At 35.9% G+C, this 26532-nt stretch overlaps 2 protein-coding genes across 2 annotated transcripts; one reads left to right on the plus strand and one right to left on the minus strand.

Annotated features, from left to right (window-relative positions):
• The first annotated feature begins 693 nt into the window (after positions 1–693).
• On the plus strand, positions 694–5175 carry LOC111401583 (F-box/kelch-repeat protein At1g51550-like). The gene is made up of 2 exons (XM_023029386.1): positions 694–1236; positions 3804–5175. Exons 1-2 carry the CDS (start codon positions 789–791, stop codon positions 4772–4774), a joined length of 1419 nt encoding a protein of 472 aa, XP_022885154.1. The 5' UTR covers positions 694–788; the 3' UTR covers positions 4775–5175.
• Positions 5176–9064: 3889 nt separating this feature from the next.
• Positions 9065–15013, minus strand: LOC111401584 (uncharacterized membrane protein At1g16860-like). The gene is made up of 5 exons (XM_023029387.1): positions 14699–15013; positions 11780–12738; positions 10441–10596; positions 9877–10088; positions 9065–9453 (listed from the first exon to the last, which is right to left on the minus strand). Exons 2-5 carry the CDS (start codon positions 12659–12661, stop codon positions 9261–9263), a joined length of 1443 nt encoding a protein of 480 aa, XP_022885155.1. The 5' UTR covers positions 12662–12738; positions 14699–15013; the 3' UTR covers positions 9065–9260.
• Positions 15014–26532: the final 11519 nt, after the last annotated feature.

Raw genomic sequence — 26532 nt, forward strand, 5'->3', positions numbered from 1 at the left:
AAAAAAAAAAAAAAAAAGACATAAATATTTACACACACACACACACAACTAAATATAAATAAAATATATATCACAAAATATTAGATCAATATTTTTTTCAGGTCAAATTAACAGGCTTTACGATAAAATGATTTGATTGAAACAAAATTATTATTTCAATCTATCGATAAAGATGACAAGATATACGACTCAATTATTATCCAAATTCTTTTATCACGCATACTTTTCATAATAACTTCAAATTTTTCAAAAAAAAAAAAAATTACAAAATTTATTTTAAGAAGTAGGGGTTCAATAAAGAGCTATATATTTTCGTTTTTGAGGCAACAAAATGTTGATGGTCTTGTACTGGATTTCGATGAAGTGCTTTGCTTGGTAAATATTATATATATATATATGTTTTATTCATCAAAGTGTCTTCATACTCACAAGAGGTGGGATCATTGAATATTTTATTCGAGTGAGCTCCACCCACATATGATTGTATGGATACTGTAAAAAAAATTATGTACAAGCAGTGAATTAAGTTAATAGTTAATTTAATATAGAGATTATACGAAACGAACCAAAAATCAGTTGAACTTAGAAAACGAATCATATTTTNAATTAAGTTAATAGTTAATTTAATATAGAGATTATACGAAACGAACCAAAAATCAGTTGAACTTAGAAAACGAATCATATTTTAAAAACTAGGAGTAAAAATCTATCAGACAGAGTGATAATAAAAAAACAAATAATCAACTTCAATCAGAACAAGAGATACGCAGTAGTAGTATCCCATTGCCATGGCTGAGAGCAGTAGAAGTAGAAGTAGCAGTAGCAGTAGAACCACTGCCACTAACAGCGATGAATCATCGTCTTCACCAATAACCATATTAGCCCAAGATCATCTTTTCTCGATTTTGCTCCTTTTACCAATTGAATCAATTCTTTGTTTTGCCATGACTTGCAGAAAATTGAAGTTTTTGGCATATTCTGATTCTCTATGGGAATCTGTATGCAGGAGGGACTGGGGTAATTTCCCAGTTGATGCTCTGAAAGCATCGAATTCTGTGCAGGGAATTCACTGGAAGAAGTTGTACCAGCAGGTTCACCAGTTGGACTCTGTCTATTGCCATAAATTATTGGTTGAAACCCCAGATGGTGATGAGGTTCTTCCCAGCCCCAGAGCTTCTCATTCCCTCAATTTTGTGAATGGATGCCTTGTTCTGTTTGGTGGGGGATGTGAAGGAGGTCAGTCGTTTTTGTTTTTTATTTTATGTTATTTTTTGCTTGTTGAAGTATATTTATAGCCCTTGATTTATTTTTTTCTTAGTATGTATATGATTCTTGGCATCATAATCTTTGTTCTGGTGGTTTTAATCTATTTGACAGTTACTTGTCTTAATTGTTGTAAACATCAAATATATTGTATAGCTAGCAGTTGAATAATTTTTTTTATTTTTTATTTTTCTCCCTAAATTGAGGTCATCTACTCAATTTGATATGTGGGAAGAGGAATTGATGTTATGTATACAAACTGCTTGCTTCTGGTAAAAAAAATGGAGGACATATAGATAAAGTAAATATTCCATCTGCTAGTTCTTAGGCAAATGCCCTTTGAATTGTGCAAGCAATCACTAGTTCATGTCCCAAAAGATTAGAACGCGATAAGAACTTACACGCTTTGTGTATTTTAGAGATGTAAAGATTCCCTCAAGTCCTTCAGTTAATGTATTATAAGTTCCTAATACACCCTAAACATTTTGCTGTTGACTTCTACACCATGTCTAAGCTGGAGTTCTCGAAGAGCTTCTAGTAGCCTGAAAAGTTTGAATTCCACTCTTTTGCTTTCCAAAGTTGATACTAACCAGTGCCTGACCCCCCAATTAAAAAAAAAAAAAGGAACAATTTATTTATTTATTTATTTTTGATAGGTAAAAAAAATAAATAAATAAATGAAATAAAATGAAATGTGTGAAATTTTAATTAACAATAACTTCAATGTAAGATAAGAAGCACAGAAGATGAGGTGTAACATTTCTCTTGAGAACGGACGGATATCCCTTATCCAGGGAGCATAAATAATAGTAACGTGTCAACTCTTCTGGTTGTTGACTACTAATTACCCGCAGACTGTTTTAATCGAGAAAGGAGTAACTCAGTAATAGCTTTCAAAGGTATGCAAGAAGAAAATTCTTCTTCTCCAATATGCAGTGATGGGATTTCTTCCCTTTTCTCTCGGTTTTTCTTAAAGCCTTTTCCTTATTTATGAAGAAAAATTGGTCCTGTGACTTTGTTGATCCACACTCGTAAATAGAGATTCCCCTCAAGCTTCCTCACCCAGTCCCGATTGGCTTGATCATCATTTCCAACTTTTTCTGCGTGTTAGGAATTCCTAGGTGGATAACAAAAAAATAAAAAAAAAAGTTATTAGGCCATACATTTGCCAGTTTTGCACATTGTTTTTCCATTACAGAAATGTAAGTTGAATTCGTACCATAATGTGTCTAAGTGCTAGCCCATTGAAACGAGTATTGTACAGCATGCAGCCAACATTCAGGTGCATGGCATGAGTGTAAGGCTCAAGTCTCAGAGTGCATAGAGGCAAGTTGTGGGCATCAAGGCAGAATATTTTAGATAGAAACTCTATCCAAGCCAATGCACATGGTTGATATCAGCTTGTGGCTATGATGTTGGAGGCAGCAGACGTTGACTCTTAGTTAGCGTGCAAAGTCAAGTAATGGTTGCACCTGATGACTCTAAACTGGCCCTGGTGGGGGCAGTTGTGGGAATTGACTCATAAGGGAATTTCTGACTAACATCAAGGGCAGTTTGCAAGTACATGCCTAGTGGGTGGTTTCGTATTGGCTAGGTGGCCAATGCTAGAATTGGTCAGCACACCAGCTCGGGGTGTCAACTACACCCATTTCCTATACATAGGGGTAGGCTGCTGAGGCACTAAACAAGAGGAATTGTTTTGTTCCCTAAGTTTTCCCTGAGATTCATTTGTTTGAGAGAAACATAGTTGGGAGATTCCATAACTGCAGTGTTCTGTGCTCATTCTATATTTCTGTGCCTAGCACCTTATTTGTGTGCCTTTTAATCTTTGTGCAGTGCATTCTTGTATTTGTCAGCCGACTGATAGGGATTCCTCAGTACATCAATGGGTGAAAATTCTCTTAAGTATTGACACTGTGACAACAAGCTACTTCATTTCATCGGCATCGTCTTAGCTAGCTCCTCCCGGTTTTTTATCTCCCTACTGCAATTCAAAGAAATTGCTTAACCATCGAGGCTCGCTTCAATTAGTTTGTACATATTCACCACACATACAAGAGCTGTCATTTTAATTATTGAGAAGCCCAAAATCCCAGAACCGTCTTAGCATGCTACATATTATATTTTCTGCTTTGAAGGAAACACAAATCGGACCTGTACTTCTAGTGGAAGTGAAAAAAAATATTAGCTAGGGGGAAAGGGACAATGGTTCCCTGAATATCCATTCACACTGCAGGAGGGCTTATTATCTGGGTAAACATACATCTTCTCAATTTAACCAAAGGATGTCTTTGTTCATTAATTATCACCAACAATTTTTTCGCTTTGATAAGTTTCATAAAAATTGTATAGATAAAATTCCAATAAATGAATTACATTCTCCACTATCATCAAATGGACCACTGTCAATCCCTTCTCTTGATTCAATTACTAAATGGTTGCTCTTTCATTTAGTATCATTTGATATAAGTTTATCTGGTTCAAACTAACTTAATTTTCTTGTTTTTTTGGTATTGTCATTTTCTGTTCGTTCCCTCTAGGGAGGCATCTTGATGATACATGGATGGCATATGTTGGTAATGACTTCAGGAAGACATTAAAGTGGCAAAAGACTGATTCAGGCATTCCAAGCGGACGGTTTGGTCACTCGTGTGTTGTAATTGGTGATTCACTTATCCTATTTGGAGGGATCAATGACCGTGGAATTCGCCAAAATGATACGTGGGTAGGACAAGTTATATTGCAGGAAACTCCTGGGATTACTTTGTCCTGGAGGCTACTTGATGTTGGTGTGGTTTTCCCTCCACCACGTGGAGCTCATGCCGGGTGTTGCCTTGATAACAAGAGGATGCTTATCCATGGAGGGATTGGTTTATCTGGCTTTAGACTAGGAGACACGTGGGTTCTAGATCTCTCAGAAAATCTTTGTTTTGGGACATGGCAAGAAATCGTGACCCATCCATTTCCTCCATCCCGCTCAGGACATACATTAACTCATATTGGAGGAACACAAACAATTTTATTTGGAGGGAGGGGATCGGGATATGAAGTGCTTAATGATGTCTGGCTCTTGAGTGCATCAGAAGGTCATTGGAGATGGATACAACAACTTTTTGATGTAGGTAACGTACCCCAAGGATTTTCCCTCGCACGAGTAGGTCACTCAGCCAACTTTATATTAGGAGGTCGACTACTTATTTATGGAGGCGAAGACACAGACAGGCACAGGAAAGATGATTTTTGGGTTTTGGACATTAGTTTGATGCCTTCAATTAAAATGCGGCCTAGTAATCTTCAGTCAAAGGGATTATTAAGAAAAATGTGGAGACGACTTGAATCCATGGGCGAAAAACCTAACTGCAGATCATTTCATCGAGCTTGTGTTGATCCTTCAGGGCGATACTTGTACGTCTTTGGTGGAATGGTAGACGGGTTACTTCAGCCTTCCGAACCATCTGGTTTGAGGTTTGATGGAGGAATTTTCCTGGTGGAGCTTGTGCTGCAGTCTTAGAGTGGCGCTTTTCTGAGATGCTGATTGGGTGACTGAATCAGTAACTCGCGTCTTGCCTATATACTGTGGAAAGCAACAATGGAAGGTGCTCGACTCCATGGCACGCCTATACCGGTGAAAAGGCAGTATTCACTTGTTGAGAAATGGTGCATTGTGATGCAACTTATGACCCATCATGGCAACCGGATGATGTCGAAACTTAAGGGTTAAGCTCGGTGCTGCAAGTTTTGTAAACTGAAAAAATCAAGTTATGATTTATGATATGGACTGTAGTTTTGGAGTAATTGAATTCAGTGGTAATTTTGCATCACTTTTTGCTGTAAATTAAGTTATGAGATAGTTTCTGGCATTGTGGCTGCATGAATATAATGAAATCCAAGCGTCTTCCCTATATTTGAAAATCTTTCTGCATTTACGTTTTTGAAGAATTTGAGAGACAATGCTGAAGAATTTAAGCTACTTATATACTTCTACCTTCATAATACATCTAATCCTCATGTTTAATATGCTGGATTGATCCGTTCTGTTGTGTCTAATCTTGTATTGAACTCGGAACCTACCTAATCTATTTAAACTAATAGATACTGTTAAGGGGCAATAAGATACTTTTATCTTTATGCTACACCTAATCGACATGTTAAGGGCAAAATCCTCGGTTTTCGAACTGCGGTCTAAAAGCTTAAAAACTGACACAGGTAATACACAAAAGGTGCAAAGTTACAGAAGTGAGAGCATGTTTGCCTAGCCTTAGAAAGTTTAGTTATATATAAATAAGTAGATTTAAAATAAATTTTTTTTTTTTTTTTAATTGCTATCTTGTTTGTACAAGAAAACAGTTACATAAATCNATATAAATAAGTAGATTTAAAATAAATTTTTTTTTTTTTTTTAATTGCTATCTTGTTTGTACAAGAAAACAGTTACATAAATCAATTATCCCAATTACCTTATGGACCGTTCCCAAGATATCATCATGACTTCCAGTATAAATTGAAACGTTACAACGATAAGCAAGGTAGGATATTATCCAGAAGGAAAATAAAAATAAAAATAAAAAAATGTTCATAAGCTCAGTTTCACTCTCCACATTTCTCCGATGATCTTTCTTGGTGCGGGGTCGTCAGGTCCTCACTCCTCTGTCTCGTTGCCCTGATGTAAAGTACAACATTCCATTCCAAAACTAACAAGAGTGGTTTTCCCACAATCACGGAGCGTTTTTGCTGGTTTAAAGATGGATGAAAAATAAAAAATAGACAGAGACGTGGAATAAATGACACACATTGGTCGGGGCGGCCGCAAAACAGCGCAGGTAACACGTTTCAACAGGACGGAACAACTTGCAGCAGGGGACGCAGGCAGACTCAGGCTGGGGACATTTGCAGCTTGTTGGGTAGGCTGCCTGAAGCGGGCAGTTTTCCAGCACATTAATAAAGTTTTTCTAAGTTCCGAACCACCCATTTTGGAAGAAAAAATACATGAATCTGCAGCTGGATATTTTGGGGATGCAATTGGGCAACTTGCACAACTTGTCCACTTGTGCCACTTGCAAGATATTATCAAGATGCAAGCTAAGATCAAGTTGACAAGGATAATATCAAGATGCAAGTTAAATACGAGTTATATCCATTTGCAAGGAAAATGATAAAGAATGTCCACTTGATGACAACTAAGCATGACTTATAAAGTGGAATGCAACTTGTCAAATGAGGTTTAAATCAACTTGCATCCAATGAGGGCCCTTGGATCAAATAAATTATGGCCATTGATTTGAAAGCAGCTTGCAAGGTCTTTGCCTATAAATAGAGATGGAAGTCTCATTTGTAAATTATGTAAAGTGAAGTGAGTTTATTTATTAGAGAGATTGTAAAGTTTTCCTTTTTATTTATATAAAGAAAGTTTCACCAATCTTACTTATTTTTCATATATTCTTTACTCCAAAATTCTCTTCTCAAAGTGGTTATAATTTAGTCTCATTGGTTAAATTATTTGTGAGCATGGAAAGGCTGACTTAACGTTTTCTCGTAAGGGATGGGAATTGTCAGACGTTAAAGTCGCACGGTTCTAATTGTTCGGATGTAACGAAACTAGGTCGAGACACAACGCTATCATAACTACTAAAATGAAAATTCAGCTTAAAGGTGCAACCGCAGCCAATGTCAAGAAGTCATCTGGCTTAACCATTTTAACAAGTTCATAAGCTGAAGGGTTGGAAAATTGCACGTGTAATATTCCACAACTTAATAAAATTTAGAAACTATCAAGTGACTGGTAACTAGAAACATCAGTAGACTGCAAGAAATGTCTGCCATGCACTAATAGCATTTGTAATGATCCAAGCCTCGTGCTTGATCGTTTTCTTACGTACTTTCCACTTTGGGAGAACATATGTCCTTCTTATCCCTCATGGATTTCTATCGCCTCCTTAGAACTCAAACACGTAATCTCCCCTTAAGAGAAACTTAAATTGAATCATGGTACCAATCGAACACATGGTCTCCCCTTAAGCGGAAAGTCCCGCCATTGATTTGTCATCGAGTCCAATGTGAATGTGCTGCTGTAGGTCTCCTACATTGAGGACCATATTATCCATAACTAAGTAAATATATCTCCCAGCTATCACCATACGTAAATGTGAATTCGCCATTTCTTTTGGCATATCAAACCTTCCTCCCAACGTGTTATCCGTGAAATTGTAATTATCAATATGAGAATGAACCTTTAAGGGAAGAAAAACATCATTAGGCCTATACGTTGAGATTGATTCATTTCCAATTTGGCAGCAATGTTGACACTGATTCTAGAGACGTGAGTAAGTATCGCCTTGAACCCTTGACAGGATTATATCAAGCACAAAACTTTGACAGAATGAAGGAATTTTGCATTACATATATATCTCAGCAGGATTCACGTGCATCATTGGATTGACAAGCAGAGTTACTGGAATGATCACTGTTGTCATCCCCAATATATTGGGAAACTATTTTATCAAGAAAAACTGGCAGTATCTGTCAGTTTTTGAACTTGCTTTAAATGGGTTTATTAAATCTCAAATATCTTAACTAAAGTTGCAAAATGAGAGACTCCATTGTAAATATGAGAAATCAGTTCCTGTTTTCCAAAACAGTTTATCGTTTCTCTATTTTTTAAGTCTTCATAGGCTCCTTCAAATTTGAAACAGGCAGTTCCAATATTTGTTAGATGATTAACCCGGAGTTTTCAAAAGGATATTTAATCCTTGTCAAAGTTATATCTCAGAAAACTGGAATATCTTTCAAGCGATATCCATAATACATCAAAATATAGTTAAAAACATGAGCAGCAGCATGGATCAGGAATTAACCATTCATAAGATCAGTGTGCATGTTAGTATACTCACACAATCAATGGTTCAATATCCAGCAAATACATAAAGAAGATTCGTGATTTGAATCACGGCACCATCAAAACGAGGCACTGATGCTGTTGATATTTTCTCCCATTTTAACTCTGGGCCAGGAAAATCAGCAAAAGTTTCTTGTAAGACCCTATCAGGAATCACATTTTCAAGTTCACAGCAGGAATAAAGGAGCAACTCTGATAAAGTATTTACCTACTACCTAAACTTGACAGAAATAAGACTTGTAAATAGAATAATAGATACAAGGAAGTAACTACTGAAACAAAAATATTAGGCTGCAATATCTCAAGCCGCCTCAGTATTGTCTTTCAAGAACTCACAGTATCTATAAGCAAATCTAATTCCTTGTTTACCCATTAAAAATCTAAACCTGAAACAACATTCTGACTACTTCAATTCAATAACTTAAACAATTAAAACACATATTCGACTCTTCCAAAATTAAATTATCCAAAATGGTATAATTTCAAGATATCAGAGTTTACATTCACTAAGCACAAAGTAATGAATTCACTCACCTTAATTGGGGCTGAAACTGTGTAAATATTAGAATGAACAAATTTGGAACCATAAAATCCCAATTCGATGCTACTGATTGGAAGCGGAGGAAGAGGAAGCCCATATCAGATCTACAATAAAAACGCTCCCAAAAGTGGAACCAGTATAAACTCAAATTCGGTAGCTTTGTGCTTTGCCCTCGCCAAATCTCGCCCCATTTATTACCTCTCAGAATTCAGCTGCGTCAACAACCCCTCCCAATCAATTACCATACATACGTATCTGTCACATTGTGTGTGAGAGATCAAATATGGCAAATCACATTGTATAGCAGAGTAGAATTAGATCCGTACACACAATACATGGACAAGACTGAACGCAAAAAGAGAGAAATCTACACAAACAAAAATGTATAATTACTCATTTTTACGATACAAACCATTCACATTACAAAACCTTTCACAATCTAACAAATAAACAAGTATAAACTCTACCAACTTTTGATTAAAAACTACATTAGAATCTCGACTATAATTGACATAATGCTGCACAAAACAAACTTTTACAAGGCACAAACTCGTAGAAAAGCTATTAAACAGGTATAACATCCATCTTAGACGTATCTTCACACCTCAGAACAATTCCCTCGAGACTAGAGGGAAATATACATTTAGTCCACTGGCATCCCGTTGCAAATGGCTCTGCGGGAGGAACTATCATAAGCACATTTTCATTTCTCTGAACAACTCCCATTACACTGACTGTGCTTCCTTCTTTGATATAACTATCATACCAAAAATTGAATTCAGAAAGTTAGAATGCGTCTCCAATCTAAATCTAACTATGCACGTGGATTTGCAGTCTCGGGTCTCTTTCTTTATTGTAATAAGTTTGAGTAAATCCACCTTCTTATCAGAATTTGGGGGGGCATTTTCAAAGTCGAGCAAGAGACAAAGTTCCATGTAGCATGAATGAGACCATGTTTCGCTAAAGCTTAAAAAGAGTAAAAAATAGTTTTTGGAAAGTAAATAAAGACCTACTTTTGAAAAGCAAGTTTTTGAACCAAAATTCCCGGGGAATAAAAGTGATAAAAAAGCTTAAACGGGTCTGGCAAAGAAAGTTACTTAACAGTCACTTTTAAGCTAAGCCAAACATGCTTTAACGTCCAAAGGGAAGGGTCCAAAGAAAAAAAAAAAAAAAAAGCTACCCTTCCTTCAATTGCATGACACGATCATCACTTGAAAGATTCCTCTCTCCCAACCACCGGACAAATTCTGGCGACAACTCTTTATTCAGTGGATCGACTTCAATGACAAGGGATTCATCGACATATGGAGTCACCCGTGCACCATAGCCAGTTTTAACCAATGCTCTTAGTCCAGACTGAAAATCAGAAATGTAGAAGTCGACAGCATGCTTCTGCATGGAGCATGGACAAAAACTCTAGTCAAGCACCACCAAGTTATAACAGATATAGATATACATACATGTATATACATATAGATCTATATATACATGTATACGTACATCATGCATGCATGTACACGTGCATGGACATGTACATGTACATATTGAGGATTTGTGATATATAGTTCTAAATCTTTCTTGCGTATGGAAAAGGTTGGAGTGAAGCAAAATGTAGGTTTCCTGCATCTCCTCTTTTAACTTTTCAAGGAAGACTTTGTTTCCCCAACTTTTAAAAAATCACTAAAATAGTTTCACAATAACAGTTCTTTAAATGGCTGCACAAGCAATAAACTTTAGTACTCACTTCTGATGATCTAATTCCCCATGTAAAACGACGGTGTGTAGGATTTGCGGCCTTAGAATCCCATCCTCGATATTCGTATAAATTGGTAGATGTGTAGACACATCTAGGAACCCTTTGGAAGGATGATTCAAGGGGCACGTTTCCACAGGTCACCACCTTCCACAATATAATCAATCATCAAACAAGAAATTTGAGTAAACAAGAATTTAAAATGCAAAATTTACTGTGACAAAACTAGCAAAACACACACCAGCTATACACTAATGCAGCGAGTTAAAAATTCATCAAGATAAATTTTCCAACCACATGTAATATACCATAAACACCTCAGAAATGGATTCTGCCACTGCTATACTGAGCACTATAGTAGCTATGAAGACCGAAAGGGCCTACTGCACATCGAGACTATCGGGCTACGCAGGAGTTTTACACAATAATGAGGACCATTGGCACCGGCTCTTCTCCATGGAGGAGGAGTTTTTTCTATATATTGATCTGGTGGCTGCACTCTCCATTTTTGAGTAGCTGTTGCTGAAGTGAACCCATACCTTGTGACTGGCTTTCTAAATCACAATGTTCTCTCCTCCCACAATTTTCTCCTATGAGGAAACACTTGTGATACTAGAACTCATGCCCTATAGAGCATGTTATCCAATTTTTAAATTGGTTTACTCTGCAGCAGCAAAGAGTTACTCTTTGGAGAGCACATTACGATGAAAATTGTAAGCTTTGTTCGGAGGGGAGTTATTGTCTATCGTTGGCCTCTATGGTAGAATCAGTTGGGGGGCCTGAGAGGCGGTCAAATATTCCCCCATGGCTTTCCTAAGTTGTAACTAAATATGCTATTAAATCCCTTGTAATTTTCAGATTCCAACAGACTAGTCAAGTCATCCAGCTAACAGGCTAATTTTGATCTTAAATGACATAAGTACACCTCTACATTCAAAACTTTTTACCTTATGGGTGATCAGCAACTTCATAAAACCACGTGGGGTTAATATGCCTTTTACCAAAAGGAAAAGCAAGTAGATTAACAAAAATCTGGGTGGAAAAGACTAACACCTTACTGTGTGAGGCAGTGTATTTCACAGGATTATGTGATCACTTAGATTTGAAACGCACAATAAAAGTTCAAAAACTATGAAGTTTCTTCTTTCATAGGTGGATGTTCTTGTTAATGGACCATGTGTAATAAAAACATCAGTTAATCATAACATCTGCATCTCACAAGTATGATATTCAAGGTTGGCACATTATAGCTAGAAATTAAACCCCTTACTGGACATTGGGACAAAAATCTATAGAATATATGGGATCACATATTCATTAAAGTACATACCCCAGAAACCTTGACATATTGCCCATTTTTGGCAGTTCTCAATTCAGCATCTGGATAACGGGATATGTATCCAATGATAGCTTTTCTTCCCCAACAAGAATTCCATACAAATACAGCAAAAACGATGCAGAATAGAACCACAATGACAATGAGGAGAATAGGATTGTGCACAGCCCCAAAAATAAATCCCCCAGCAATGAATCCCATTACGAAAAGTAAAATCATTGCCCACAATATAGCTTTTGGGAGGTTCCTTTTGAAGGAATAGTCATCATCTTGACCAAGAGTCGTCATGGCCTGGTTGTAAGCAACTGAGGAACCACGTAGCCTGATCGATCCCGTTGAGTCCAAAGGACCAGAAACCTTTCTTGGGGCCCCAGATGTAATGGGTCCAGATGTGATGAGACCTGTTGCAGGAAGATTTAGAGGTTGAGGACCAGAGTTTTGGCGGGAATTAGGCGTCACTCCCCCAGATTGAGGGCTGGAGGACATTTTAATAGGTTCTCCATGTTTATTAAGTGGCCCAGAATTCGATTTCTTCATTGACGTAGAACCAGATACCCCCATGGAAGATACAGGACCCGAGGAAGAATAGCTGGACCTGGCTGCGGCATTGGGATTAATAGGTCCAGAACGAGAAGCGGTTCCTGCAAAAGATCCTGCCTTTGGTGGAGCATTGGATATAGGTCCAGATTTCCTAGATTTTGAGCCATCAACAGGAATATCAAACATCTTTCCGAGCTCGCCCGACTTCTTGATGTCCCCACCCGTGTAGGGCATGGCCGCCGAGCTCATTGTTGGCGTTTTTTCCTTTGGCTGTTCTGGGCGGCCCGATACATAGAGGCCACTGCTAAGCTGATGAGATTGGAATCGAGAACCCATCGTTTCTTATACAGCAATTATCGCAGCACAAGCTATTGATGCCACTTCAATTATATCAGCATCGAAATAGTATGCCTCTAAGAGAAAATCAACTTCCGTCAATCAAACGAGTGTTTAATAACGCCAGACACCATTTCAAATCTTTCATGATAATAACTAGAAAAACTGGAAAAGAAATGCATAGCAACACATCATAGAGAACAATGCTGCATTCATTCATGTTATAAACAAAGGTGGGACAAAAGAATTATATGAAGTTATCGTTAAGATTCTATTAACAGATAACTAAAAAAGCAGCAGATAAATATAGAAAATTTTAAAAACCTTCAAACAACTCGAATTAACAGAGAAAAAATAAGGTCGATGATCTTATGAAAGGATTAAGTTCAACGCCATAGTACATATTCTAGCTTATACTTATGTGTCAGATAAACTAGATGAAATTTAAAATTGTTTCCTTTACCATAATATGTGGAAAACCAAATTTGAAATGCTATGATTAGCAAAAACAAGGTCAAGAAGAAAAAATAATTGCCTCAAAGTATTTGTGCGTGTAAGAGAGAGAGAGCGAGTGTATAGCTCATCAAAAACATATGGGAAAAAAAATTATAAATACCACGAATGTACAAAATTCCTAAAAACACGAAGTCATATGCAAGGAATCTGGATTTACCGAGAGAGAGAGAGAGAGAGAGAGAGGTTGGGGGTTAAATTATACAACTGAAGACTACAGGAAACAAAGTAGTATCAACATCACTTCCCACCATATAATCGTGAAATCTTTACAAAACAGTTGATCAAAAAGTTCAAGAACAGTATACTTCTAGACAGAGATGTGATGTAGAAGAGCAGTTCACACCAGCAAGTTGATGAAAGAAAGGAGCTAGAAGCAAACGGAATTAACGACCTTTTAAATGAAGAGATGACACCCATTCATTATCTTTAAAATTGTAATAAGTGCATTACATTCTTTGTTAGCAAAACGCATCTTTTTCCTTTATTTAGCAAAGTGGAGGGAAGGAACAGAAATCAGTTGGAATTCGTAAAAATGTTGCATCTCTTTCTTCTTCCCCAATTCTCTGCAATCTCCCTTCTCCTTTCTTCTTTATTGTAATCACGTTTGGTTCAATTAATATAGTTACAGGTTGGGTTGTTAAATTCCAGCTGCTTATCTTTATTTGTGAGTTAATTGTGGTGATTTTGGTTGGTTTTGGTTGAGATTCAGCAAAACCATTACAAGAGACATGCTCGGCAAGATCTGAATATGGTGTGCCAAAATGAGCAGAAGAAGATGCACTCCTAGGAAGTTAAAAAATACCTACTATGACTTCATAAAAACCAAGAATGTTCCAAAACTGATGATGTATCAATAAATACAAGTAATTAATCTGTGTCAGCTGCACATGGGCTGTTCCTCAATAACCACGGAAAACAACAGTACTTGTCTAAATACAATTTTTTTTTCAGTTTCTCCGAATGATTCGGTAAGGACAAACCCAGAACCCAAAACCCCAGAAAACAAGGAATAGAAGTAAACATGAAATACACTTATCTGCAGAATTTAACTGCAAAAATGCCTAAAGAATACAAATTCACTAAATTTCAGAAATCTCAAAATCTTTGAACAAAAATCAGTCAAATTTCCATTTAAACTAAAATTAACTAGATTCTATTGTTTTTCAACAGTGAAAATCAAGAAATCTGAACCAAGACTTCAGTTTTCTTTTGATGGAATCAGAGCCGTCAATCTTTAAACAGATACCCACTTGGTCCAACTTTACTAAATAAGCATAAAAAAAGGAATAAAATCCAAAAACAAATTATCAATGTTCAAAAGTAGTGAAAAAAAAAAGGGGTTAACAATTTCACCATTTTCTAGCCCCAAAAAAAGAGAACATAAAATAACAGCCATTTGGGAGTAGCTCTCAGATTATTGCAGGAAATAAAGGAAATGGTAAGGGGAAAATGGGCAGAATAAGAAGAAAAATAGTAAAACCTGAAGGTGTTTTCTTGAACATAAGTATGTAGTAGCAGTACCTGAAGTTGAAATCTGAGAGAGATTCTGGGAACATATTGAATTAATATGTATGGGAGCAGTGCAAGTATTCGTGTGTATTACAAGAAGGGTAGTTGTTAAACAAGATTTTGGTGCGATCCCATCGTCATATTTCTACCGCTGTGTACTACTAAAATTTTTGGTTTCTTCCGCAACGACTAGCGGGTTGTCTACTCCGGCCATAAAAACCTCTTCAAACAAAGATTATAACAGAAAATTAACTTTCCTGCGCGCGAGTAATAATGATAGCAACTTATAATTTATAATTATTTGTAGAGAGAGAGAGAGAGATGAAGAGGTGAAAAACCCAACGCCACTCTTTCTCTTTACCGTGTATAGAAATATTTTTCTTGTAATTTTAGTCCTGAAACTTTTTAAGAATTTTAAATTTGACCACAATTGATTTGACATTTTTCTCTACATAAGTAAATATCTTAGTATCATATACATATACATGTACATGTACTATTTACATTTGTATGATAATGGAATCTGACTCAACCAACTTTGAGGCCATAGATAAAAAAATTTGGAGTGTTCTATCGTGAATAAGGTTTTTTCATAAGAAAGTTAAGTAATATTGATCTCTACGAAAATATTTTATCATTTTATTAAATTAGGAAAAAAATAATAGAAGTTCAATTTAACTACGAAAAGATAATTGTTTGACCGTGGTGAATTTTTAACCAAATTATAATGCACGAGATACAACACATATCACTCAAAGAGAGCTAAACACACACACACACACACACATATATATATATATATATATACACTTTTCCCAACAAAGATAAAAATAGTACTTTTTCCTTGAAACACAAGAAAGCTCCATTTTTGTTCAATTCTATTTCAAAAGCTATCATAAAATCAGGGTTGACCCGACCCAAAGCAAACAAACTAGTCCATTGCATGAGGAAATTATAGGAAATGACCGGATAAATCGATACTATTTCCAAAGTAATCTTTGATCCCTTTTTGTAATTAAAAAAAATCGAATTTAAAACTTAAAATCTCAAAATACCCCTCACAAAATCGACCCTCACAAAACCGACTCTCACAAAATTGAAAATCACAAAACTGGTCAGAGAAAGGTTGATCTATCGCCGACGACGTCTTGTGAAGGTAAGTTACCGTTGGTTGATTTAATATTTAGATTTTGGAGATTTTTTCAATATTTATTTGTTTATATTAGTAAAATAGAGTTTATGTAGTCTAAAAAAATATTGGTTGCTTGAATTTGGAAGCTTTTCTCGCCAGAAATGATGATTTTCCGGCGAGAAAGCATGGCCATTTTAGCTTAAACCCGACCGTTAACAGTCGGATAGCAATAGTATTGGGCCGGCTTAACAGTCGGCCCACACCGACTGTTTTAAGTCGGTTTGACAGTCGGCCAATTTTTTTCCAATTTATTTTTTTCACAAATAATTTAATAATTTAATTTTAAATATTTTTTATTATTTGATTTTAATAAATAATAAATTATTTAGTTTGTCGAATTTATTGTTACGACTAAATTTAAATAAAATTTTTACATTTAATTTTTGTTCTAAATATTTATTTATATTTTTTCATTTTTGGTAAATAATAATTTGAAATAATTGTAGGGGAATTTTTAATTGTAATTTGAAATAATTGTTGGAAATTTAATTTAATATTTATTTTTATTTTTATTATTAGTTTTTGATAAATAATATTATCTTTTTTTTGCCCAATTTTTTTTCACAAATAATTTAATAATTTAATTTTAAAAATTTTGTATTATTTGGTTTTAATAAATAATAAATTATTTAGTTTGTCGAATTTAAATAAAATTGTTACGACTAAATTTAAATAAAATTTTTACCTTTAATTTTTGTTTTAATATTTATTTTTATTTTTTCATTTTTGGTAAATAATAATTTGAAATAATTGTTGGGAAATTTTTAATTGTAATTTGAAATAAATGTTGGAAATTTAATTTGAAATTTAATATTTATTTTTATTTTTATTATTAGTTTTTGATAAATAATATTGCTTTTTTTTTATTTGCCCAATTTTTTTCACAAATAATTTAATAATTTAATTCAAAAAAATTTGTATTATTTGGTTTTAATAAATAATAAATTATTTAGTTTGTCAAATTTAAATAAAATTGTTACGACTAAATTAAAATAAAATTTTTACATTTAATTTTTTTTAATATATATTTTTATTTTTTCATTTTTGGTAAACAATAATTTGAAATAATTGTTGGAAATTTAATTTGAAATTTAATATTTATTTTTATTTTGTGATAATTGGGAAAAATTGACAATATTGATAATAGGATAAAAAAATTCACATTATTAACGATTTTAATTATTATGAACCTGCGTTTTGCATGTTGGAGTTACAATTTCGTTCGCTAAATTTTCTGTTATTACTATTATGACTTGTACAATGTTCTAACATTTTGAATTTATACAGGATGGATTATCATCTTGACGCGGAGTTGAGACAGATGCCAAGTAAAGCTACGTGGAATAGTAGCTTTGATAGTTTCACAGTTGTGTTAGAGCTGTTTGATGATCAGCATACTGATATGCAGCGCCAGTCCTTCCTGTGGCCCTTGTACCCCTTGAGAGATCTGCAGTACTCGGGTTAGGTTATTGATGCACTTCTATGTCGATTGCTGAGTCTAGTCGACAGCGATGCCCTCCACTTTGCAATCGGGGGTCAAATCGCCAGTTTTTCGATGTTCAAGTTTGCTCTGATCACGGGATTAAAGATTACGGGCGATAAAGCAGCTGGTGATGGGACTCAGAGAAGAAATAGGCTTCATGACGCTTACTTCGTGGGACAGGGTACTGTGCTCCTTACACAACTGTTAGACGCAATCAGGAGGTGTGATCAGATGTTAGACAAACTGAAGTTAGGTCTGGTCTACATCCTTGAGAGCGTGGTGCGGTGTCACCATAAGAAGACCGTGATTGACCTCTTCCATCTGGAGATCGTTGACGACCTCGATCGTTGCCAGAGATGTTTTGAGGACACTATGCACGTCTTCACTAGATCGCACTCGAAGTCGAAGGGAGCCATGCGTAAGTACGACACCTATGGATTGCCCCTGGCGGCGCAGGTAAATGGTTAACATAATGAATGTTAAAATTATTTTCATATTGAATTTATATATAATAACTGTATGTGTTGCAGATCTTGGCGTATGAGGCCGTCCCCATATTGGGTGCTCGATTTGCGAGGCGAAGGGAGACATGCTGCCCTCGGATGCACCATTGAAGAGCATCTCGATCGGAGGGATGTCCCACTGGGAAACAGTTATCGAGTATCCTGGACGACTCTCAGGTGAATATTATGCATTTGTAATTTATATTGTGCGTGATTTAACATCTGATTGCATGATCGTTAACTAGTTCAAATATTAATATGTCCGCTTGAAGTTATAAGTAAGTTGACCCCGTCGATAGAGGAGGAGGCTTAGGGTTTTATGCATGAATTAGGCATTTCGCACACCGAAAATGACCATATGACCGATCCGATCCACTACCGAAATCGGGTGAGTGAATTAAATAAAATCTATTGATTACCATTTTGTATGAGTTAGCATTTACGGATGAAGTTAATAATTTGTAATGTTGTTGCTTGTGTAGGAGCGTGATCCAGTTGATCGACGATTACCTCCGTCGAGGGCATCACCATCTCTGCCGAGGGCATCTCCTCCTCCTTCGCCAGAGATGCCGCCGAGGGCATCTCCTTCGCCGTCGAGAGCATCTCCTTTGCCTCCCCATCCAGAGACATCTCATGTGGATCTCCCACACGTAATCAGGGGCACTATTTTGATGATCTGTATGCTCGTCTGAGTAGATTTATAGAGGGGTAGGTCGATGGGCTGCGTCGAGAGCTGATAGAGAGGGTTGATGATCTGGGACGACAGTTGATAGGAAAGGTCGAAGGTTTGTCGAATGAGATTGCAGCACTTCGGGGTGATATAGCCGGTAGACGATGGGTTGACGGAGATGGTGATCGAGGGGGTGATCGAGAGGGTGATAGGGATGGGTGTGATAGAGATGGGGGTCTCCGGCAGTCATACATACATGATGACGATGCATGGAAATCGTTTATTTTATCCGTGGAGCGCGATGGGATGGGAGTAGTGACAAAGGAGGGGGGGCCCGTCGAGGAGGGAGACGGAGGCAGATGGGGGAGTGGCCCCATAGGGGACGGAGACGACGGCAGATGTGGGAGTGGCTCCGTCAGGGACGGAGACGGAGGCAGATGTTGGAGTGGCAGATGAGGGAGTGGCCCCGTCGGAGACCGTGGCAGATGAGGCGATGGAGGAGGTGGCAAGCCCTAGGGTGGAGGAGGTGGCACTGTATCAGGCAAAAAAGCGTGCTGTTGACATGCCGAAGACGGTGGTCGGCAAGAGGCCGAGAGTGCCATCACAGTACGTCGTCTCTCCCTTCACGGCTGAGGCGAAGAGGAGGAGGTTCGTCGATGGGACGTACCCCAATCTATACCGGGAGGTTGACCATGCGAAGTGGAAAGCATTCGAGCTGAGTGGCGAAGAATGTTGCCCGGGTAAGTATTGTATGATTTAGTAGACTAGAATTACTCGTATATGCTTTGTTTAACATTTTTTCTATTTTATTTCCAGAGCCACACACATGATAGCCGAAAGGGCGATATTGGATGCATACAAGTGGTTCCATGATATCACCACTCAGGGGGCTTGGCTCGCCGACGATGTAAGTGAAGTGTTAATGTTACTTTTTGTATACGTTATGTTTAATTTGGTAAATGGAATAAGTATTTATGTCTTTGTTTTCCTTGATGTAGCACATCGACATGGCCACGGACTTGTTGCGCGATCGAGTTGAGAGATATCCACAATCATTCCACAAGCCTAGCCGCATTATACTGAACACCGAGTTTTTTCGTGCCGTTACCATTGAGTATCAGTCCCTCCAGCTTCTAGGTAACGAGTACGTGCTTTCCGCGTATATGCTCGAGTGGGTTATCGGGCTGTCACCGAGTGTTAGGGGAAAGCCATGGGAAGGTTGTATGCATTTGTACATTTCAGTTATCGCGAATCAGCACTATATTGCACTGGAGATCATATTCACTGATTCGACAATATATGTGTACGATCCCGATCATTCATGTCTGACACAGGGACAGCTCGAGCATATCTTAGAGCCGATGACTGTGATCATTCCTATGATGGCTAGACATGCGGGCTTAATTGTGGATGACAAACTAGCCATCGTGCGGGGCACGACGACGACAAGACAATTTATATCGTAAGTCTTTGTAATCCTTTTTTTTTATTTAGTAATCAGTTCGTACGTAATTGGAACCGATCTAACACATATTTGTTCATTTGCTAGGGTGATTGTGGGATTTTTGCAATCAAATACATAGAATTTTTGAGTATAGCATATAAGGTTGATGGAATCAACCAGTCATGAATACAGAATTGGCGAAATAAGTTAGCGTGTGATTTATACGAATTTAATTGTGATCCATAAATTATTTGTAAATATTTTTTGTACTTAATATTTGTGATTATTAATGTAAATACTGTTTATTTCAATGTAAATACTATTCATTTCAATATAAATACTATTCATTTCAATGTAAATACTTTTCATTTCAATGGAAATACACAATGCTCTAACTGTCATTTAGGGGAACCTGACTTGTACAAAATTGACGAGTATGTCCCACTGATTTGCACCTGCTACACCTACGCAGCCAGAAAAGCTCTCCAGTAGATGGTATTCTAGAAGTATTTGGACGTTCAGGACCACGTGATTCAATGAGAGGTGGCGACAATGTATTGAATGGGTGAATATGATCGAGAACTTCCCACTCGCCTTCGTTTGGAAGCGAAAATATGGTTTCAACATACGCAGCTCTCCAGTTTTCAGCAGTGTAATAAGCGGAGCACAATGTTCTCACTGCAAATCCTCGATACATAGTCACCGCAATTGCATGCTCACATGGAAAACTCTCTAACTAAAATTGTTTACAAGTGCATGTTCCATCACTTAAATCTACCATATATGTCGTATGACATGCACATTCCATAGAGAAGTGCAATTTGTCTAGTGGTTCGACATTTAACTTTCTCGCAGCCTCTGCAACTTTGAAGAGCTTTACCTCTTGTGCTGGGGCTTGCACGGTTGTGCAATAATGTGATTCCACACGTCGATCGTGAAATCACTGCTGCAACTTCGTACGGATATTCTCAATCAGTGCGAGAATGGGTAACTCTCGATCCCTCTTAAATAATGCATTGAGAGACTCCACGTTGTTTGACGTCATCATATTGTATCGACATCCTGGAAAATATGAGCGCCCAATGTTCAATCCCCATTTTCGTTAGATAGTCCCATGCCGGGAATGATTTGTTTCTTATTTCAACCATGTACCTATTACACTCTTCAATACTGTAAGCTTCGGCTATTGTCCTAAACAATGAAATGATGCCTTTGCTCTGATACCTGGTCTTCAAGTTGCCTTGTATATGATACATGCAATACCCATGATGTGCATCGGGAAAACTTCAGCAATACCATTTATTATAGACTATCCCCGATCGGTGACAAATGTAAGGTCCTTGACTTCTCCAATTATTTCCCTTAGTTTCGTGAAGAACCAACGCATCGACAGATCATTCTCATTATCAACTATGCCGAATGTAAGAGGGTAAATTTGAATGTTGGCATCTTGACATGTAGCAATAATCAACTGGCCTTGGTATTTGGATTTCAGAGTTGTACCGTCGACTAGAATTAGGGGTCGCATAGCATTTCAAAATTCCCGAATGCATTGTCCAAGAGCCATAAAGAAGAATTTGAAGCAGTTATCGGCCTCCGTCTCAATAAAAAATGTCGAGCCAGGATTAATTTTCTCCATATTATGACAATACCTGGCCAATTTAACATAGCTTTCCTCTGCCGAGCCCATTAAATCTTCCAATGCACATTCTTTAGCCTTTCAAGCCTTCTGGTATCTCATGACTACTCCGTACCATCGACGAATATCGTTAATGATGTCCAATGGTCTATAGATTGTCCGTGGATCCTAATACTTGTGCATTATGTGTCGACCAATAAACAAAGCTCGGGCTTGCCTATGATTATTGCGACAAACTCCCACGTTCTCGTGTATATTTGCGAATTACGAAGCACTCATTAGTGTCCATCTTCGTTGCTTGCAAACGCCAACTGCAACTATCGTTTACGCATGATAGCGTCAACAACGACCTATTTGATTTTTTCACTCTAAACTCGAAGTTGTATTTCAGTGCAATTAGGTGGACGGCTTCTTGCAACTCTTTCTTCGTTTCAAACAGTTGCTCCACATACAAATCCTCATTATCAGGAACCACACGTGAGGAGTTAGAGGACGGTCCACTCGATCTAGCCCCCGAGGTGCCACCCCACTCATGTCTCAGCCGGGATAAACCAATCAAGTCATCGTTTGTAAAAGTGTTTGCATTTTCATTCTCGTTGTCACGAGCAGCGGAGGGAATTCTGTGTGCAATTATCTCTGGAATAACAACATCATCTTCATGAGCTATCTCCATCATATCCCAAAAATCATTAGCATTGTGATCCCCACCTCTCGAGTCTACTTGTTCATCTTCGACGATATCATTCCTTACTAAAGTCACGCAAAGAGGAGTCGTGTGCTTATTATTCAGTTCAATTAGATAATTCACTTCATCAACAGAAGAAATCATTATAAGTGGAATCAGAACTGATGCATGCTCGTTGAATTTAAATTTCAATTCCATGTTGTACTGAGAAGGATCAACATTCAACTTATTCTGTAAATCATTATAGAGTTCTGCATACAATGTACCTGATGATATGGAAATTGTGATACCACCACGTTTATCACTTGTCCATTTCCATACCCGTTGATCTTTTTCGTCCAATTCGAAATCACCAAAGTAACAAACTGGGACTACAACCATATCTGCATATCGAAACAAAATTTTCAATTACATGAAAAATATCAACAGTGATAAAAATAACCCAAAAATGAGGAAAGAAGAAAATAGTTGGCAAACAGCCGGTGAAACAGTCAATTCACCAGCGTCGGCATAATATACAGATAATTTTTTCCGGTCAAATACTTCAAAAATTACAGATCTATTACATTTTTTTTTCTAATAATCATTAAATGTCGAAATACAATTTATCGATTTAAACATACAATACTTTAACGAAAACAAGATTAAATTTGCTTATATAAACTTACCGAACCGACGAGATTGATGTCCACAAATTTTTCGACTTCCGATTTCGATAAATTTTTAAGTTTCTGCAGTTGAAGCAGATGAAAGATGAGAGTGTTTTATTTATCTGTGTTGGAGTATACAGATAAGAAATGTAGGAAGTGTTTGGTTATTATTTGTTAAGTGAAAGGGTATTCACGTCTTAAAAATCAACTTTTGTAATTGTATAATGTATTTAAGGATATTTTTGTCTTTTAATATTGAATAGGCCAATTTCATAATATCCCTTTGTTGAGAAGTCAATGTAGAATTTAGATGCTTTGATCAGGTTATTTTTAAAAGTACCCTCATTGTATGGGGTCTCAAAATTCTAAGGGACCCAAAAAAATTTTGAAAAAATGAAAAAACGAAAAATCTAGACCCAAAATCCGGCCAAGTCCAAAACCCACCAAATCTCATAAAAATCATTCGTTTACCTTGGATTAGAAGAACATGAACCAAAGAGCATAATCTCCACCAAAAAATCTATTAAACACACAGTTTTTGCATTTATCGTCATTTGTCACTTCAGAAAAAATAGGATTGGCTCCTTCATTCAGATAAGAAATTCTTGATTTTATTGAAGGTTCCCAAAAATCTCAGAAAACTAATTTAAGGTAAGATTTCATATTGTTTTTGGGTTTCTTTTTTTCAATATATACTTTTTTAAAGAGATATTATATTTTTGAATCTTTATATTTTGTGTACTTTAGATTTTGGGTTGAAAGATTTTTTGTGGGAAAAAAAAAAAAAGAAGAAGTTGAAAATGGTATCACTAGCTTCCAATCACTTAAAAATTGAGAAAACAATGGAGCTTAGAGCAAGAAAATTTAGATCCTTCTAAATTCACGGTTTGTGTTGTCTTACTCCTTTGGGAAAATTTAAGATGCCTGAAAGAAATTGTAAATCGGGTAAAACTGGGATAAGCTCATTACCTCTAAAGGATTTTGACTTATTGGGCGTCACGCACGTTATTTGCTGAAACGAGAACAGGGGACTTTCCGTCTAAGAAATGGCAAATGGGATGAAGATAATACCCCAAAAAGAACAAGTCAGTATTATGACTTTCGGATTAACCTTCTAAAATATGTATTTGCACTTGATTTGTACATGTTAACGTATGATGCCATAATAATTTTGTGAGATATACTTTTCTATGGATGGCAATTCGAACTGTCAAAATCGAAAACTGCAGTTAATCGAATCAAATGGGGCGAAAAAAATCGAATCTATCGCTCAATAGGACAAATATGGTATTTGATTTTAATGCCTTGGTTCTGGTTGGGACGGGTATGGTATTTACGCCGCCGCCCCGTCTCGAACCGATTACCTGTTAAAAAAAATAATTGAGTAATTGAGCTTTCCATTATTCTTTCTATGATTCTGTCTAGCCCAAAATTATGGCTCATTATCAACCCGCTAAATCCAACAACATAATCCAGTAACTCTACACTCTACTACACAAATATTAAACATATATGAAAATTGTTTGTTAAATTCTGATTTTGCATTCTGGAATTGGGATATTGTTTGCATTTTCATTTGGCGTATTGTTTGCTAAATTTGCTTAGTATTATATTTTTGTTTTAATTGACTTTTTTCATAAATTGTTTTTTTCCAATTTGACGATTGGACCTATAAAAAATAATTTATTTTCTTATTTATTAATCATTCGAATCAAGCCGTACCGAACCAACTTACGTGGTTATGGTGCAGTTATGATATGACTAACAAACTGGTGGTTCGGTAATAGTTTTAGCCAAACCGACTCCAAATCAAACCATTGCCAATCCTATACTTTTCAGCATTAACTTGAAGCATCATTAGCTATCAAAAATAGTTATTGAACAAACCGAGTATTATCGCTTCCACAAGAAATTGCAAAACATTATAACCTCATAATAATTTGTTGTCTAGGTCTCAAAATTTTTTGTGTTGACCCTGCTTAAAACAACATAGAACTATTTTCCTTTTTTTTTTTATGCAATTCAACTTTGTAACTTTGATAATTATTAAAAATAAATAAATAAATAAAATCAAACTCTACAAACTAATGAATTGTACCAAGAATCGATATTATGATTTTATTTTATTTTTAAATATTTCCAATTCCATCATGAATTTGCTAGAAAATATCCATGCCACTGAAGAATATTTTAATCCCGACAACTATATTTTAGAAAATAACAAATCAACATATGGCCTAAGCAACTTGTTCATGAATCCAGAGAACAAAATGATGGTTTTTTATTTCGTCTAAGTCATCGACTCCATTGGTTGAATATCACAATTCAGTCAATATACAAACACAAAACAATTACCAAGAAAAATAGAATTCTGCTAAACTCATTTTTAACCACAATAATATAATTTGAATTAAGATATTTGTACAAATTTTGGTTGACAAAAACTTCAACTCACTCTCACATGCATGCGGTCCCGACATGGATTAAATAATTCCAACATGTAGACCTCACCTTCCCATTATGAGTGTAAATAAAAGATTTTGCACAAAAGTGTTAGTACATGTAGCATTTTCCATATAATTTTACAAGTGAATTTATAATTTTTCCTTACTTTTTAATCACACATTATATATATATTCAAAAAGTTTATATAAAAGTTGACGTAAGTAAAAATATAATAATCAATTCAAGATTCAAGGTTAATGAAAAGGAAAATGTAAGTTCATTAATGAATGATAATTGTACCCTTGTCACCCTAGAAGTTATTATCGTTGTATCCCTGATTCTTTCTATAAATATAGGGTCTTGACTTTTAATAAAAACATACACAAGTCTATTGATTTTTATCCTCTCTTCACTTTTTCTCTCTTTTCATAATACGTTATCAGCATGATAATTTAGATTTATTTATTTATTTTAATTCCAAAGGCTACTGTTCTCTATTTCACTGCATTATAACGAGTTATAATCTTCCACCGCCTATGGTATATGATTTTCCACAATATTATATTATATTATATTTATAATGAACAAATGAAATTATTGGGCTTAATGAAATATTAGCTTTCTTTAATCCATATGAATGGTGAGGAAAGGACCATAATCACCCACACACCCATGATTATATATATAGATTTTATATCCAGATATATGTGTTTGCATAATTTCGTGTCTGTCAGTATATAAATATACTGTATGTAAAGATGTAGGCTGTACAATATATACGTATATATGTTTTTCTGCATACATATATTTACATTTAAATATGTGTACACATGGTATTATGATTATTCTGGAATCCGTTTTCTATTCATTAATAATTACGACGATTCTTAAAAACATAGTGGAATATTTTCAATTGCTCAATAATTACAAAATATATTATATGTATTTTTAACCAGATTAAATAACTTTAGATTTTTTTTATAAATTTTAAATTGATATTTTATTATGTTGTTGCTCTTAAAGTAGCATAACTTTATGATTAATATTCTAGAAGAATATTAATAGTAGATTTGCCCATTACAAATAGTTTGTTGTTGCTCCTAAATAGCACAAATTATAATTTTTAATGTTCTAG

This window comes from Olea europaea, chromosome 10 (genome assembly GCF_002742605.1).
Source record: "Olea europaea var. sylvestris chromosome 10, O_europaea_v1, whole genome shotgun sequence".
Classification (NCBI taxonomy): Eukaryota; Viridiplantae; Streptophyta; class Magnoliopsida; order Lamiales; family Oleaceae; genus Olea; species Olea europaea.

What these genes read in the sequence shown, in the direction of transcription:
- LOC111401583 (XM_023029386.1), top strand. Translation starts at nt 789, where the DNA reads ATGGCTGAGAGCAGTAGAAGTAGAAGTAGCAGTAGCAGTAGAACCACT. An exon ending in TGGTGGGGGATGTGAAGGAG is followed by an intron (nt 1,237 to 3,803) that starts GTCAGTCGTTTT and finishes CGTTCCCTCTAG; the next exon opens with GGAGGCATCTTGATGATACA.
- LOC111401584 (XM_023029387.1), bottom strand. Translation starts at nt 12,661, where the DNA reads ATGGGTTCTCGATTCCAATCTCATCAGCTTAGCAGTGGCCTCTATGTA. An exon ending in GGGGAATTAGATCATCAGAA is followed by an intron (nt 10,089 to 10,440) that starts GTGAGTACTAAA and finishes TGCTCCATGCAG; the next exon opens with AAGCATGCTGTCGACTTCTA. An exon ending in GTCATGCAATTGAAGGAAGG is followed by an intron (nt 9,454 to 9,876) that starts GTAGCTTTTTTT and finishes TTGGTATGATAG; the next exon opens with TTATATCAAAGAAGGAAGCA.